The sequence below is a fragment of the Ochotona princeps genome, chromosome X (assembly GCF_030435755.1).
Source record: "Ochotona princeps isolate mOchPri1 chromosome X, mOchPri1.hap1, whole genome shotgun sequence".
NCBI classification, from domain to species: domain Eukaryota; kingdom Metazoa; phylum Chordata; class Mammalia; order Lagomorpha; family Ochotonidae; genus Ochotona; species Ochotona princeps.
In genome coordinates, this window is record NC_080865.1 from 69,801,861 (window position 1) to 69,818,602 (window position 16,742).

At 35.4% G+C, this 16,742-nt stretch overlaps 1 protein-coding gene across 2 annotated transcripts in view; it reads left to right on the forward strand.

Moving 5' to 3' along the window:
* Window positions 1-16,742, forward strand: part of NRK (Nik related kinase) — a 134,848-nt gene that overhangs the window by 96,395 nt on the left and 21,711 nt on the right. For both annotated transcript variants that reach the window (XM_058659018.1, XM_058659019.1), the window contains exons 14-19: window positions 3,322-3,429; window positions 6,976-7,043; window positions 9,723-9,820; window positions 12,215-12,312; window positions 13,369-13,637; window positions 14,783-14,903. In XM_058659018.1, the coding sequence (XP_058515001.1) occupies window positions 3,322-3,429; window positions 6,976-7,043; window positions 9,723-9,820; window positions 12,215-12,312; window positions 13,369-13,637; window positions 14,783-14,903 (762 nt within the window). The remainder of the gene's footprint in view (window positions 1-3,321; window positions 3,430-6,975; window positions 7,044-9,722; window positions 9,821-12,214; window positions 12,313-13,368; window positions 13,638-14,782; window positions 14,904-16,742) is intronic.

Consider the following 16,742-nt stretch of genomic DNA (forward strand, 5'->3'; position numbering starts at 1 on the left):
AACTGAACATATGTTACCAAAAATTAAAAAGAAAACAGTAACAAAGGTAAAGAAGGGCTAGGGAGGACAGAAAAATATCTTTACATTCTTAAAATTCTATATATCAAATACATGAAATCTGTTCTCTTTTTGTAAGTAAATAAATAAAACTAGGGAAAACAAAACAAATGAAACAAACATTTGTAAAGGTCAGAAATTTACTGAAAAAAAATACTAAGAATTGTGCTTCAAACAAAATACTTTGAAATTTCCAGAAACTAGTGACTAAATTTTAGGGGAAACTTTCTGGGGGCATGATGCAGGTCATTGCTTAATATTATCTCTATACATAGTAATCTTTTTATTAGTTTTACACCCGTTATTTCTAATAAAAGGATATCATACAGATAAAGGACTATTTTGGATCTTAAAAATCGTTTTTATAATTTATAATTCCAAAAACTCTTTATAAGGAAACACAAAAACAACTTTTTTTGTTTCTCTAACCTTTAAATTTGGTTATTTGTTCTTCTCATAAAGTACTAAATTATACTTTATGAGTGAATTGAAGTCATTTTTGCAAAACTGGAGTTTGAATTCAAGGATTAAAAGGAGAAGGAAAAGCAGTTTAAAAAATATTTTGTGTATAATTGCCATGTTCTTAACTTGTCTCACTAAATTGACCCTACTTTACTTAGTCAATGACATGATTGCACAAAACTTGAAGCTAGTTCCAATGTGGTCTCTGCATCCCTTTGAAAGGTGAAGTATACAGTTTGTTCACCTCTATCTCACTTAGAAGTAGTCAATAACACTTTATTCTGTCAAAATCCCTGTCATGTAAGTGACTGTAATTTGATTGGCATTGTCTAATTTAACCCAATCTGACTACTCTAATTTGATAGGTTTGTTGATTTGATAAGCAAACTAATGAAGTTGGACAAGATTAGAAGAGTTGTTATTTTCTAATACTCTCCAGCATCCATTGATGTAAAAAGAATTCTTGTGATGATCCTAAATTAAACTCTGTTATCCACATTTACTCACCTAGCAATAATTGATGTCATAATTGCAAGTGAACCTTGTCCAAATAGCTGGATAAAGAGTTATTTGGGTTTGTGCACAATGAGCTGATTGAACAAATCCTAACTCCCTGACATATTTAGTATGAAAAGAAGTAAAAAAAGAAAGAAATAAAGGCCCGAAAGGGAAAATAATGTCTAGTTATCTCCCAGAAGAAGGCAATATAAAGAGAATGAAACCATATGGAATAGCGACAGTTGGCAGAAATCAGGACATTTAAGAAGTTAATAACTATTCCCAATGAACCCTGGTAACCAATTAGACATAATAGTTTTTTCATTTGTTTAAAAAGAAGACTTTTACTTTTCCCAAAGGACTGATAATAGTAATAACATGACACTTATTTATTGCCATTAACTGTTTTAAATATATAAATATGAGAGCCCAGCTCAATATCTCAGTACTAAACCCTCACCTTGCAAGCGCCGGGATCCCATGGGGTGCTGGCTTGTATCCCGGCTGCTCTACTTCCCATCCAGCTCCCTGCTTGTGGCTTGAGAATGCAGTAGAAGATGGCCCAAAGCCTTGGGATCCCACATCCATGTGGGACCTGAGAGAAGCTCCTGGCTTCAGTTCAGTTTAGCTCTGGCCATTGCAGCCAGCAGACAGAAGATCTTTGTATCTACTCTTGGTGAATCTCTTCTACCTTTCCAATGAAAAATAAATTTAAAAAAAAAAACATAAATGTGAGAAGTCATTCTAAATTAGAATATATCAGTAAATAAGAGTGGATTACGTGTTTGATGTAGTAGTTAAGCCCCAGTTATGGATGTTAACATCCCATATCAGAGGGACTGAGATTGTATGCCGGCTCTAACTGCTTTGAATTCTAGCTTCTTGATAATCTACAGCCCAATGCGGAAGCAGGTGATGGATGGCTCATGTAGTTGGGTTCCTACCACCCGCTTTGGAGACCCAGACTGAGTTTTTGACTCCTTGCTTCAGCCTGATTCATTCATTACTGGGAAGTGAACAAACCAAAGGGAGATACGTTCTTTTTCTGTTTATCTCTTTCTTTTAAATAAACGAAGTAAATAATTAAAATTAATTTTAAAATACTAATTGTGAATTCCATAATTCTGGTCTTTAGGCAGTTGGGATCTTAAAGTATGATGCTTAAAGAAAATATGAAGAACTTATGGATTCTGTAATCAGCATCACAGCTGTTTCCAAATCTCTGAAAATTTTTTAAAATATAAAGACATATTTGGGTGCTTCAACTCACCAGCAAGAAATAAAAACCACATTTTTATAACACTGTTTGAGTTGAAGAATATTGATAGTCTTAAAGGGGACACCAGTTTCCTAAACTCCCAGAGCTTGGTTAGGAAGAAATATCTGTACCACTACAGCAGTGATCTCTTGCTGCTCAAGAGGAACTACGTTTGCAGGGATAATAACTTAATAAATGTGGGTGTGAGTTTACAGTTAGGAGTTAATCAAGCTTGAGACTAGATTATTTTTTTAAATTTATTTAAAAGAGAGGAGGAGAGGGAAGAAAAGAGGATAGGAGGAAGATCTTCTGTCTGCTGGTTCACTTCTCGGAGATTCACAATGACTAGGACTTGACTAGACAGAAATTGATAGCTGGAAACATGATCTAAAATCAGGAGCCAGAGCCAAAAATCAAACCCTGGCACTCAAATGTGGGACATGAGCATTATAATCTGTCATTTTATTAAAGATTTATTGTTTTGTTTGAAAGACAGAGACCTATTTGTGGATTCATGCTTCACATGGACATAATATCCAGGGCTGTGCCAGGCTGAGTCCAGGAACTTCTTCCCTGTCTCCTACTTGGGTGGCAGGGACTCACTTGGGCCATGTTTCATTGTTTTCCCAGGCACATTGTCAGGGAGCACAATTTCAAGTGGAGCAGCCCATATGTGATGCTGGCATTGCAAGACAGCGACTTTAATCCACTGTGCCACAACACCAGCAATCTGTGTTTTAACCAGTAGGCCAAGTGCCCAATCTATAGATCAGATATCTTTAACCTGTATTCTATAAATGAGCATTAGTAAATAAACTATACTCATTAAGGTATATACAAATATGTGTGGGTGTATGGAGTTTTCTATGAATGATTTGTAGCATTCCTTGGATTCTGAGTGTCCTGGGACTATTAGAAAGAAACTACTGGTTTGAAGCATTTTTAATATTTAGAAATTATTCTTTTAAATTATAGTTTAGGATGATGGAGTTCTTCCTATAATTTGATTTTAAACAATTTAAAAGTATTTTATTTCTTGTTCAAAGGACAAAGAAGATGAATCATCAGACAATGATGAAGTATTTCATTCAATTCAGGCTGAAGTTCAAGTAGAACCATTACAGCCAGATGTTCCAGATCCTAGAGATAATGAGGTAAATTTCTCAGCATGACTTTCTGTCACATGTAAGTGCCTAAAACATTGCTTCTTAAACTTTTGTGTGTTATGATTTCCTGATACTCTTCAATACTGAGCATTCCGAAAAGCACTTATTTATTACATGGCTTGTGTCACTCAATATTTAATGTATTAAAACAAAAAATGAAAGTATTTATGAAGTCACTTAAAAAGCAGTAAAACTAAGTTTTTGAATAAGACAACTATATTTTTCACTAAAAATTAAGGATGACATCATTTTGTAATTTTGCGGACTGGTTTAGTCAGCAAACAGCTGAATTCTTGTATCTATTTCTGCATTCAGTCTCTTATCTGTTATTTTATTTGAGACATATGAGTTAAAGCTGGTTTCTTATATACAGGTAAGGAAGAATCCATTTAATTTATTCTTGGTTAATTGTGGATTTTCATTTATAATAACCAAAACTAGAGGAGTGGAATCTAAAATATATTAATGAAATATGGTTCATTAGCAATGTTAAAATTCATTGTCATGTCATGTGCTATGAATAGGTGATTTTTAAATTCCCACATTGATCAATTGGAAAATATTGGTTCATTGTGTGAATAGGCATTTTCAACATAAAATGTTTATTCATTTTGTTATTCAGCAGCAAAACAGCATTTACTGATATCAACATTACTTTCTTCATAAATGGAAAATATTGGTCAACTCTCAAGCTCTTGGTTGCATACAGGAGCTTAAAAATTCTATTTTTTCCTCAAAAGCTCAAATTTGATTATTCATTACAAATACCATTATATTTTGTAGGCTTACTTCACTCATTAAAAATAAAATGTCTAACAAACACCCATACTGTGAATAATCAGATTTTGTCAGTCATTGCTTAAGTAAACTGTTGCCCCCCCCCCCAAAAAAATGCAAGTATTTTAGCTTGTAACACAATTTCACATCACTTTCTCCTTGCATGTCTCTGCCTTGGTATGCAATTTATGATGGAGGTTTAGACCATTTCATCTGTAGTTGATTTTCTTACACTTAAGAGGAGTAGTTAAGTCAGTTGCAGTGTCTAAGTTGACTTACTTATCACATGCATTGGTGAAGTCAAAAAGGTAGTTTGAGTTCCTGCAAGGTTGCTATGCCATAGTCACATTCCTAATAGCTAACTGTGTAAGTTTTCTTGGTCCCTGAGGGAGATTATGATGCATACATAAAGAACTCAAGCTCTTATCTTTCAATAGTCAGTTAAGATTCCCCTGTACAGTACTTTATTGTACACAGGGGCCTACTGTTAAGTCTTTATATAAGATTCTACATTTCAAATGTAGCCCCCTTAATGGTAACAGTCCTCTGAAATACATTACAAAGAGTATTGCTGTATAAATACTACCCATTAGCAGAAGGAAGCTAAGCTGTGTTATTTAATGAGAAGAGGAAATGTGTCTTTCTCTCTTCCTTAGTAATTGACTTTACCTATACCCTAAGGTAATAACTGTTACCATAATCAGAAAATGATTTACTATTATCAAACACTTTCCTGAAATCAGCTTCCTAAGCCAAGAGATCTAGATTGGATCAATATAATGCTAGTTATCTGAACTAAAAGCATAAAAACACCAGTATCCTAGATACTGCCAAACACCTGATTATATTTGCAAAAACTCATTAGTAAAGTGGGAAATATTGATATTTTTAATTTCTCACTTCTTTGAGCAGTTCAGTTGGAGGGATCTCCAAAGAAACTTCATCTGAGATGATCCCAGGCCTGATTCTTGCGCGAGTTTGCTAGTACATAGTCCAACACCATCCATCACACCAATCAGCTTATGCTCATGCTGGTCGTTGGGATTGCTGGGTTCGTTCTGTTTCCAGCCCTGTCTTCCTTGTGAACCAATGGATGTTGTAGTCCAGCTCGATCCTGCCCACTTCATACTTGGTCCTCACGCAAACTGGTTGGAGCTACATCCTAGCTGGGGCGACTCCCCATAACCCCCACCAGTTCTGCCCCCTACGCTGGTTGCCATGCTTGCCAGTATGCACCACAGGCTTGTCCAGTCTGTCCCATATCCCATTTAGTTCTCGCACATGTCATTAGAACCCCAACCATGAAGAGACTGTCAGCCAGTGGACTCTGAATAGGTTTCATTGCAATTGGAACTGAGAAATTGGCAGCAATCCAGAACTGATGAACTATGAAAACTGTTTGAGCAGGACCCTTGGAGCACACCTCCCGTTGGGGATATGGGGTGGGTGGGAGGCTAGGTGGGGCTTTTCCCTTTGTTTCTCCCCTGACCCCAGATACAGGGAAAAATGATAATATTAGTGTGGAAACAATGGTATTACCCATTTTCACCCTGTAGCCCTTGACCCTTTGTACCCTAATAAACTAAGTAAGATTAAAAAATAAATAAATAAATTTCTCACTTCTCTGATGGTGAATAAAAATAGTCTGGATAGGTTTCATTATAAAAAATAGTTCTTTGAGGCCAGTATAGTTTTTAGAAACCATATAGTGCTCCAATCAACATGAAAATACTAGACAGTTTTTAAAAGTGCACCATATTGAAATATTTAAAGAATCTATTGTGACTGCTTTGTTGCATGTCAGAATGACTCATGTTTTCTAGCAGCTAAAAGCAACTGTAAATGCAAACTTGGTGATGTAAAACTCAATGAGGCAAGACAATACTCCAGGTAGCACCTTGCCTGCCAATGTTAGCAGAAAGTAACTGCCCCACTGGTAGAAAGAAGCAGCCTTGTTATACTTCCTTTTTCTTGTGAGTTTTGTTGTATCAAATGACTTTATTTACATCCAAATTAATTTATTTCATTAAATTAGAATACTAATAAAAGGATAGTTGAATTGTAACATGGGAAAAAAAAGTACTTACGTTGGACAGCTTGGACTTCTGTAGCATTTAATGATGTTTATATGCATGTGTAGAAAGATTAGAAAATCTAGGGTTACCTTAAAATAGGGCTTTGGACTTAAATTTTTTAATTCTGATTATTTTAGATAAAGAAACAATGTGATAACATGGAAATAGCATTAAATTAGGAGCCAATAAATCTGCATTCTTATTTTAGGTGTTCCTTCAACATGGTGTAAAATTCTTAGAGGAGTCATGATGCTTCTCTGGGTAATGGATTCCTCAAAAATAAGTGGGTTTCTTTGATTGTATTCTCTCCAGAATCCACTCCTATAGAAAAATTAAAATACAGCATCAGGATTTATGGATAAGCTGTTCTAGTGATATACAATTAGTAAATATGGATATAGTATGTACAGTGAGTCTTTGAAAAGTCCATATAAAGTATTATTAGGAAAAAGGAAAAAAAACTATGCATGGATTTACAAAATCTTTAGCACCAAAATGAACTTGTCTTTTCACAGTACATTTTCAAGAAACTTTTTGAAGTACCCTCATATTTATGAAAATCATATTTATTAGCTGGCTTACTAGGAAAACATATATGAAGGAAGATTTTTTCCTAAAAGCTAATACTTCAATAATATTCATGATTACAAATTCTACCAAAGTACTGCATTTTGTCTTTAAGGTCCAAGAGAGACCTGTGGCTGGGCCTTGCCACCAGGATCGTGCACACCGTGTCAAGTTCTCTTCCAGGTATGCATCTCTGTTTTCTATATTCAAATTACTCATGATTAATTATCACATGGGAAACTCAACTTTGTTTCCTTGACACCAACTTCTTTGTAAGATCAAAACTAAAAATCAGCATTTGCATCATTGGCACACATTTAAAACCTTAACTTTTTTATATTTGGACATACTGTAATCACTGTATCATATAATTTGAGAATCAGCTAGTAAGAGTCCAGAGGAAAGAAAGGAAGGCATGAAGGAAAGGAGAAAGGTATGAAGGAGGTGAGGGAGGGAGAGAACAAGTGAGGAAGTGCTTTTAGTTAAACCAGCATCCCAGGTGAGTAAGGATTCAAGTTCAGCTCCCTGCATATGTACTTGGGAAAGCAGTAGATAATGGCTTAAGTGCCTGGGCCACTGGTACTCATGTGGAAGACCAAATAGAGTTACAGGGTCCCTGGTTGTGCCTGGCCATTGTGGTCATTTGGGTAGTGAACTAGCAGTGAGATAATCTCTGGAACTCTGCCCTTCAAGTAAATAAGTAAATCTTTTTAAAAGAAACAATGACAATGACTTCTTTAGTAAAGTTTAGTTAATAATTCTAGTGGATAAACAGATGTGGGCTTTCAAGTGACTTTTTTGCATGTGCCATGTAGTAAAGTACACGTACAAATTACCCCAATCTCATAAATTAATGCAGCATAGTGGTTAAAGTCCTCACCTTGTACGCACCAGGATCCCATATGGGCACCGATTCTAAACCCAGCAGCCCTGCTTCCCATCCAGCTGCCTGCTTGTGGCCTGGGAAAGCAGTCAAGGATAGCCCAAAGACTTGGGACCCTGTACCCGCATGGGAGACCCGGAAGAGCTCCTGGCTCCTGGCTTTGGATTGACCCAGCTCCAGCCGTTGCGGCCACTTGGAGAGTGAACCAATGGACAGAAGATCTTCCTCTCTGTCTCTCCTCTCTGTATATCCGCTTTTCCAATAAAAATAAATAAATCTTTAAAAAAAATTAATGCAGCAAATTAGCAAACCTGAAAACTACCTATGATCAAAATCAAATTTAAAACTCCATATTATATCAGCAAAATATCATATTGTAATATCTGCACAAGTTACTTGGATTTTATAGATTATAATGGATATCTTCAATTATTTTCAAAAATCAATTTCATATTTTAGATGAAGTAAGAAATGTGTTTTGTAGTCTCAATGTTAAAATATATTTCCTTCTAAAAGCACATCCTCTCCAATTCCAGTTCACAGTAGAAATGATGCAGATTAACAAGCCACTCAGTAAATATTTTGGAGTACTCACTAAATTCAGACAGGACATTGGACACTATGATCCAATGGTTATATGACCGATATTATACAGTATGTATATTCCTCAGTAATTTTTAAAAAAGATTTATTTATTTTTATTACAAAGTCAGATATACAGAGAGGAGAGACAGAGAGGAAGATCTTCCGTCCGATGATTCACTCCCCAAGTGAGCGCAACAGCCCGGGGCCGGGAACCTGGAATCTCTTCCAGGTCTCCCACGCGGCTGCAGGGTCCCAAAGCCTTGGGCCGTCCTCGACTGCTCTCCCAGGCCACAAGCAGGGAGCTGGATGGGAAGTGGAGCTGCTGGGATCAGAACCAGCGCCCATAAGGGATCCTGGTGCGTTTAAGGCAAGGACTTTAGCCACTACGCTAGGCCACACCGCCGGGCCCCCCTCAGTAATTTTTTTACAATCGCACCTATTTAAATCTTCAGATTTTATTGATTTTACTGGCTTATAGAAATCCTCAAAAATATGGAAAGCAAAGCTAGGAACTTTCTTTTATTTTGCATTCAAAAAAATAAGTTGGCATGGTCCTCCTAACCTCAAAATCAAGGAAATAATTTTGAGTAGTAGTCGTTGGTATCTTGGAAAAGAGCTTTAACAAAAATCCAACATATAATACTAATCCTAGTGTTAAACTAGGAATCATTACTCACTTTACAGAAGTAATTTTAAGTTTATAAATAGCAAATGGATCGATTTTAAATATGAATAAGCTTATAAAATTAATTTAAATGAAGCTTGAGTCGTTCTTGGAATTTAGGGGTCATAGAAAACACTTTTGTCTGCTCCAGGTCTAAACAATGACCAAACTTTTTCCCATGTAAAAATTCCACAATGAGTATAAAATGTAGTAGTGTAGTCCAGATCATTTTTTTTAGTCTTTCAATTTGAAGAGTAAAACTAATCTACCTTTCGTGTCCATTTGTCTATGTACATTAGGAACTGGACATAAAACATTAACTTCATGAATCTAAAATCAAGTTAATAATACCAGGCTGTGTTATATAACAGTTATGATGCATTTTGTGTGTTAAAAAATTTACATTCACTATAAAATTATGTTACTGGTCTATTACACAGGTATTGGTACTGTCTGAATATTAAAGGATTGTTGTAGGAATTTTTAGAATAGGTATAATATGCAATGAAATCATGCATTACATGGAAATATGTTTCTTATACCTGTATATTGTTTATTGTTTCTCTGTTCTAGATAAAATGCCAAGTTGTGGGAAATGAAAGCTGGGAAAAAATAGTTAAACTATACTTTTCTGATTGCAATGTACTTATATATTTAAACAAAACGTTCTTTCTGTTGAGTTGTGTGTTCCCCTGTGAGGCCATGGCACATTCTTTTCTCTTTTCATTAGTGTGCTTCAGCTGTCTCTTGAGGAAGAAGCTCGGAAGCAAGTTGAAAGCAGAGGAGGGAGTGCACAAAACCCTCAGAATTGCCAAGCAGCAGCATCAGGTGAGTCAAAGCACAAAGTTTCCAAAGTCAAAATACAGAGCTAATATTTAACAGTTTGTATTTCAGAAGTCAAGGATGGAGAATTTCAAGAAGGAATGAATCAACAGTGTCAGGGGGTCCAAGCAGGATTAGGAGCAGAAGGCCACTGGATTTGGCAATTGTGTGCTCAGAGTTGATCTTTGACAAATGGAAAACGATTTTTATGGATTCTTCTTTTGTTTGGGTGGTAGCTAAGAATGTATCTAGGCAGGCAAGAGGGTCAACTTTATTTCATTGCTAAACCAGGTGAGAAAAATACAGAAAAACAATTTGAAAGGGGTCTTTCCAATTGTTACATATATATACACACAACCTTAGAATATTGGGGGAGTAGTTATGTTTTATTTATAATTTTTTATCTCATCATGCCAAAATATGATATATCCAGTAGTTACAAACTGATGCCTTTTCCCAGAATGCCTGAAAATTAATAAAATATTATAGAGTAACTTTGCAAATTAAAATATAAATTTCAAACCAGTGTGTTTAAGTTGTGGTTTTGAGAGAACTTAAATGAATTGAAGATGTGTAAAATATTAGAATCAGCAAACCAAAACTTGTGCCTTGGATCCCCAAACCTGGAATTCGGCAGTTTCAAACAATCTGAGTAAGTTATGTAAAGGAAAAATGGTTGATGGAGTTCGTGAGCCATCTGCAAAAATGTAAGCTGCAGACTTTATTACAATGTCATTAATAGGAAATGGATACACATACTTTACCAAAACTGAATATTCAAAGACATGATCATAAGTCTTATTCCTAACAGATTAAGATAAGGCAGAATTATTTTAAGTAGTAGCATGTCCTGAGCAGAAATACTGTGTTGTGAGAAATGAGTGAAGGAATTTTTTTCCCCAGACACCTGTCTTTCCATTTCAGTGAAGGATAATTTTTCTAATGGTGATCTAACTAATAAAAATTTAAGGAAATTCTAGATTAGACCCCCCAAATCAGTCTGAACATTAACAGGAGGGTTAAGGGAATAGCATCTGTGCAGATAATCGTGAGCTTGTATGAGCTCTAAAATTCAGTGATCATGGGTGTTATGTAGATCATTTGAGATCTCATGACATTTCATTACATGCTTCATTATGGGGTACATCAGAACACCTTGCCACGGATTTGCCTCAGGATCTCAGAATACTCACCTGAATTTCTTACTTATATGCTAACTTACACCCAAAGGCCTAAGAGAAAATGGTTTTCTGCAGAAAAATAGTGAGAAAAGTACAACAGTGCCGGGAGATAGGCACCCAAATTGTAAGATGTGTTCAGTGTAATGTTCTGAGATGACAGCAGTGTTTTTACAAATACCTCATTTTGGGAGTTGTTAGGTGTGCTCTTCAGCTATATACACCAAGGTTGGAAAAAGAAGAGGAATGGTAGTATTTATCTTTCCAGTCCAAGCACATAAAAACAATCAAAAGGGAGCTAAGTGTTCCTTCGGTGATACTTTTTCCAGGCATATTCATCTAGACCTAATGATGTTGGAGCCTGTTAAATATTCTCACCTGGTTCAAACCACAGGCACTAATTGCCATACCACAACTCAGTATCAAAAGCTAGAATTGCAGATCAAAAGAATATGCATTTTAAATTAAAATGCCTGGAGTGTATAGTGAGTTGTCCATAGTGATCACCAGCAGGAACATGTGGCTTTTAAAATGGAAACAAGAGAAGAAAATGAAATGAAGTTTAGTAAGTCAATTCATCAGGTACACTGACTACATTTCAAATAGTTCATAGTCATGGATGATCAGTGACTACCATATGGAAAGCGCAGACATAGAAAGTGTCCATCACTGCAGATAGTTCTAGTGTACAACATTGATACAGAAATATTCTCAACTTTATATAAAAATGAGTGTATGTTTTGTCTATTTTCAGTAATTCACTGTTGATCTTGAGTGTATAGCATTGTATAGAGATTGGAAGGTCCAGATTACAGAATCAACTCCTCTCTCAAGAGTTTTGTTGAGTCATCGTCTTCTAATATCATCTGTTGGACTTTGCTGGTTAATACATGAAACAAGTGATACTATCATGTTTTGCTGTCCTTTGTACATTCGTTGTTTAAGAGGATCTGCTCATCCTCCCATACTGCTGTTTATCTTCTTACAATATTTAACAAGTGTACACCTAATTGTGCAAGCAGAAAATCCATGTAGCTTTACAGATGTAACAAATAAGCCTGCTACTATCCCTGAAAACAGGATGTGGTGCTGTGAGATCTTACCAGATGATATTTCCTAACAGAGACTGCAAGGAAGATGTGGTATTAAACTGGTTAACTCTACAAGAGAATGCAATATCTGTAATCACCACTGTTACTAATGTGTTTCTGATATTCCATAGAATCTTCTTCTGAGGAAGAGAGTCCTGTGACCGGGAGGAGATCCCAGTCATCCCCACCTTATTCTACCATTGATCAAAAATTGCTGATTGATGTTCATGTAGGTTTTTATCTTAACAACCTTTTGCCTATTTTTTCTCATTCGCAATTGGTTTTGATTTCTGCATGTTCAGTTTCAGTTAAGAATAGTTAAAGACATTTGGTTTCTTTTATCATTATGATCTCTGTAGGATAGAATCACATTGTTGTGTTAATGTATGGGATATGAAATCTGGAAGTTATATTTGAAATAAGAAAGCCTTTAATTAGTCAGACATTTTATTTTTACATTGGATGCCAGCTAGAACATATTTGAGAGAGACGCTAGGGAATTATTTGTAGAAGCTAATCTTAAATTAAGGGTAGAGCTGAGATGTTCCATGTTATTTAACAGCATATCTTAGGTGAAGAGGCAGTACATAAAAATAAAACATGGCTGAAAAGTGAAGTATCCTGTGATTGTGTAAGCTTAAAAATGCCTTCCAACACGTTTGGCAATTGCTAACCATTCTAATTTTACTTTTGTAAATTTTACCTGTCCTACTGTACACATATCAATCTCCACTTGCCCCGAACTTGCAGTATAACACCTATTGCAATTAAAATGTGGGGTTTACATTTATTTGTTGTGTGGAAGTATTTGGTATACTTTAAGAAATCTATAGCGTGTGAAACCATTTCAAGAGCATTGTATTCATCCCAATGTGAGGGGATAAAACAAAAGAATGACTATGTCGCTAAAGGATAAGATCACATGTTCTATTCTCTAGCATCAAAAGCAAATGTTTATTCCTCCTATTACAAGTATGGGTATAAAAGACACAAAGTTAGTCAATTTTTCTCTGTATAATCTAAAAGTACCATTAACAGTCACAGTCTGATGTTTGGGTTTTGACACTCATCATCAATAAATTATTGGCTTTATTTAGTGAATGGACATTTTTTTCCTATTGAAAATATATTGTAAATCCCAGAGCCTTTGGAACTGTCTGATAAAATCAATCAATCAGTCAATTGAAGAAGAAAATATATTTAAAAATTGTGTGAACTTTGGGACTTTCCAATGTAGAAGAAAATGAAAGGATACTCAAGGCTACTTTGTTTCTTGTGCACACAGGTTCCGGATGGATTTAAAGTAGGAAAAATCTCACCTCCAGTGTACTTGACAAATGAATGGGTGGGCTACAATGCACTCTCTGAAATCTTCCGGAATGATTGGTTAATCCCTGCACCTGCCATCCAGCCACCTGAAGAGGATGGTGATTATGTTGAACTCTATGACGCTGCTGCTGGTGCGGATGGTGATTATGATGCTTATGAAGATTCTTATGGCCATGCCAGTGGCAGAGATAGTGATCAGGATAATGATGCTCATATTTGGCCAAGGTTGGTTTTCCTGAATTACTTATACTATGAATGTTTTATTATTTCAGAATTATCTGAATAATTATTTTTAAAATTCCATATGAAGAAGGTGGAGGAATTAGGCCTATATTTGGGTTTGTTATTTGATTGTCAACAATTTTAAATTTTTCAAATGTACAACACTTAAATTTTCATTATTTATTACTATTTTTATTAATATTTAAGGGTTTTGATAGTTTTATCATAACTGTAACTGGATGTTTAATTTGAAATTAATGCCGTTGAATCATTAAACGCTGCAAAACCACAGCAACTGTGAGAAATAAGGTGAAAAAGTATACTTCTTATTGATCTTAAGATAAAGCCCGGCTATATGTGAACATAATTCAGATTTCTCAAACAGTTGAGTTATCCTTATGTATATAATCTATTACTTTATCCAGGTTAGTTGGAAGAGAAATTTTCAAGAGCTATTTTTTTTTCTAGCCTAAAAACTCAACCAAGAAATCCATTGTCAAATATTTTGCTTTTAGAATCACCACAGAAACATATGCTTAATGTTGTCTCTTATGAAAAGAGATCATTGAGGCATTTTGTTAAGCTGGGGGTTTTTAGCAACTAATGAAATGACTATTTAGCTGTATAATCCATGAAGCCTTTATTACTGAACTTCCTTGTGGGAGTAGTAGACCAATGGTGTTCTGTGACAAAGCATTTGATACACATGTTAGAAACTTGCAGCAGATGTTATAATTAACACAAACTGTATATATTGCAAGGATGATTTAAGTATGTTGTGCTCGAGCCAAAAATATGGGCTTGATCATTCATGTGGCTGCGAAGTTGCTAATGCATGAAGAATCTATTGTGTAAGAGAAAATATGTATTCTTGATACTAATCTAACATATTTACCTCCCAGAGAATCCTCGTTTTGTTCTGTGTGCCATCCCAGTGCAGTCAAGGAATTGATGGTGGCAATACTGTTTAATTTGACATGTAACACCAACAAGACATTGGGGCATTTTTCTTGTCTGTATTGTTCCAGTAGTGTCCATATTGGACATGGTAGACATGTGTAAGATAAAAACTAATCCTGTTTCATTTGTAAACTTCCATATGCATTTCATTGGGTGGCTTTCTTTCATTAATTGGAGCTTATTTTCAGGGAAAGCTATGGAAGAGATGTATGCAGTGAAGAAGATGGTTATGATGGAAATGAAGGAGCTGTCCGTGGCTGTGGAACCCGTAGAGCCAATAGAAGCCGTGGAGCAAGTGCATTCTGTGAGGTAAGTGCAGCCATTTGGAGACTAGAAAGTATATGGAGTCAATAAAGGTGGTGGAAGAGGCAGCAGGTAGAATGTAGGAAAAGGAGACAGTGAAACTAAAATAAGAGTGGAGCCATTTGAACTCAGTGAAGGACAGAATTGCTTAGAGACATGATCCCAGAATCTAAACATCAACAGGAGAGATAATGTACCATTTGAAAAGGAAATGAAATCCCTTGATTGTGAATGTTTTACCATAAGATATATAACATTTCAAACTATTCCAAGTATATTTTACACTTCTACACCAAAACTTTAAACAATTTTAATTATAGTTATAGTAGATAGAGCTGTACAGCTCTCATTTGAATGGTTCCTCTTGACTTTCAGAAACAAAAACTTTTTTTGCCTGTATTACTTAGATTTCATGACTAGGGTAATATCTCAGAACATACCCTCATTTTTCTGGGAATATTTTAAAAACAAAACTAATACATATTAATTGCATATATTCATGAGGTACAGTACTCCTGTAGGTTCCCATAGTATCACTTTAGTACTCACAACGTTGCAATTTATTTATTTGCTTGATTTTCTGGGTACACTTGAGTATAAGTACTTTAAAAAGAGGAATTATGTCTAGTTGGCCTTTCATTATTTTTCTATCAGCTTGCCCAAAGTCAAAGCCTAGCCTAAGGACTGGCCTGTGTCATACATACACCAATTATGAAAGAATTAAAAAATTTTCAGTTGACAAATAGAAACTCCCTTAAATACATATGTACTGGGAAGTTAGCATCACTGGGAAAGTATATATCTGTCCCTGTATCTGTTCATCTGTCTATCTGTGAATCATCTGTCTATAAAAGTATTTCAAATAGCTCGTGGAAAGTGGAATGAAAATGATTTTATGCAAAAATTATGAGGTACATGCATGGGTTTTTCACAAAGTTTATTTTTCATGAGATTTTTTGAAAATACTTCATGTAGATTCATCATCTGCATGTCTGTTTAATTAAAGATAAAATAGAGTGATCCAACCATGTTTCATAGCACTCTTGACTATCTCAAGTTATCATAAGGTAAATTTAGGAAATTGACAGAATAGAAGGATCTTGTTTTTGTTCGAATTTCAAAAGGACACAATACCATACCAGGCTTTTATCTTTGGAAAGGTCACACAAAACAGTATTTGAAAGGGTGGCACAATTCTCAGTGCTAAGAATAACTGTCTAAATACGAAGAAAATCTTCTCAATAGATAAATTTACCAAAAAAGTTGGCACATTTTCTCACATGTTATGGCATGCCAAGTAAATGGTCACACTTTGTGGTTTTATCCTTTGGCATTTTCTCTGTAAGATAGTGGTAGCAGGCTAGACTTTAATGAAGGCTATTTGCAGTGTTGAATTGGTGTCATTTGATTTTCCGCCATGGGCTTTGTCATTTGAGTATTCTCCATGCAGGTTTTTAATGCTTCCAGTTGCATAAATGTATCTGAAAGCAGTGAGACAGATACTCTTGCACTGGGCCTTTTACTTTTTCATGTTGCCATTTGTCATAGTGCAGCTGAATATATGCTTTAGAAAAACATTTTGGCTTCAAATTCTGATTCAAATAGCTCTGTGATCTTGAATGCAGTGTTTAACTTCTCTGAAGTTTTGCTTCCTCATAAGGAAATTGGAGGGAATTATAGTTACTTGGTTGTGGCAAAGATTTGGGAAGATGTATAAATTAGATGCCTAGCATGGTATCTGGTATATGGTAAATATTTCACAAATGCTAGGTTCTAAAATGTATACTTAGGGACTTACAGCTCACTGCATTCGTCCTCTGGCATCAGTTGACTCCATAGTAGTTG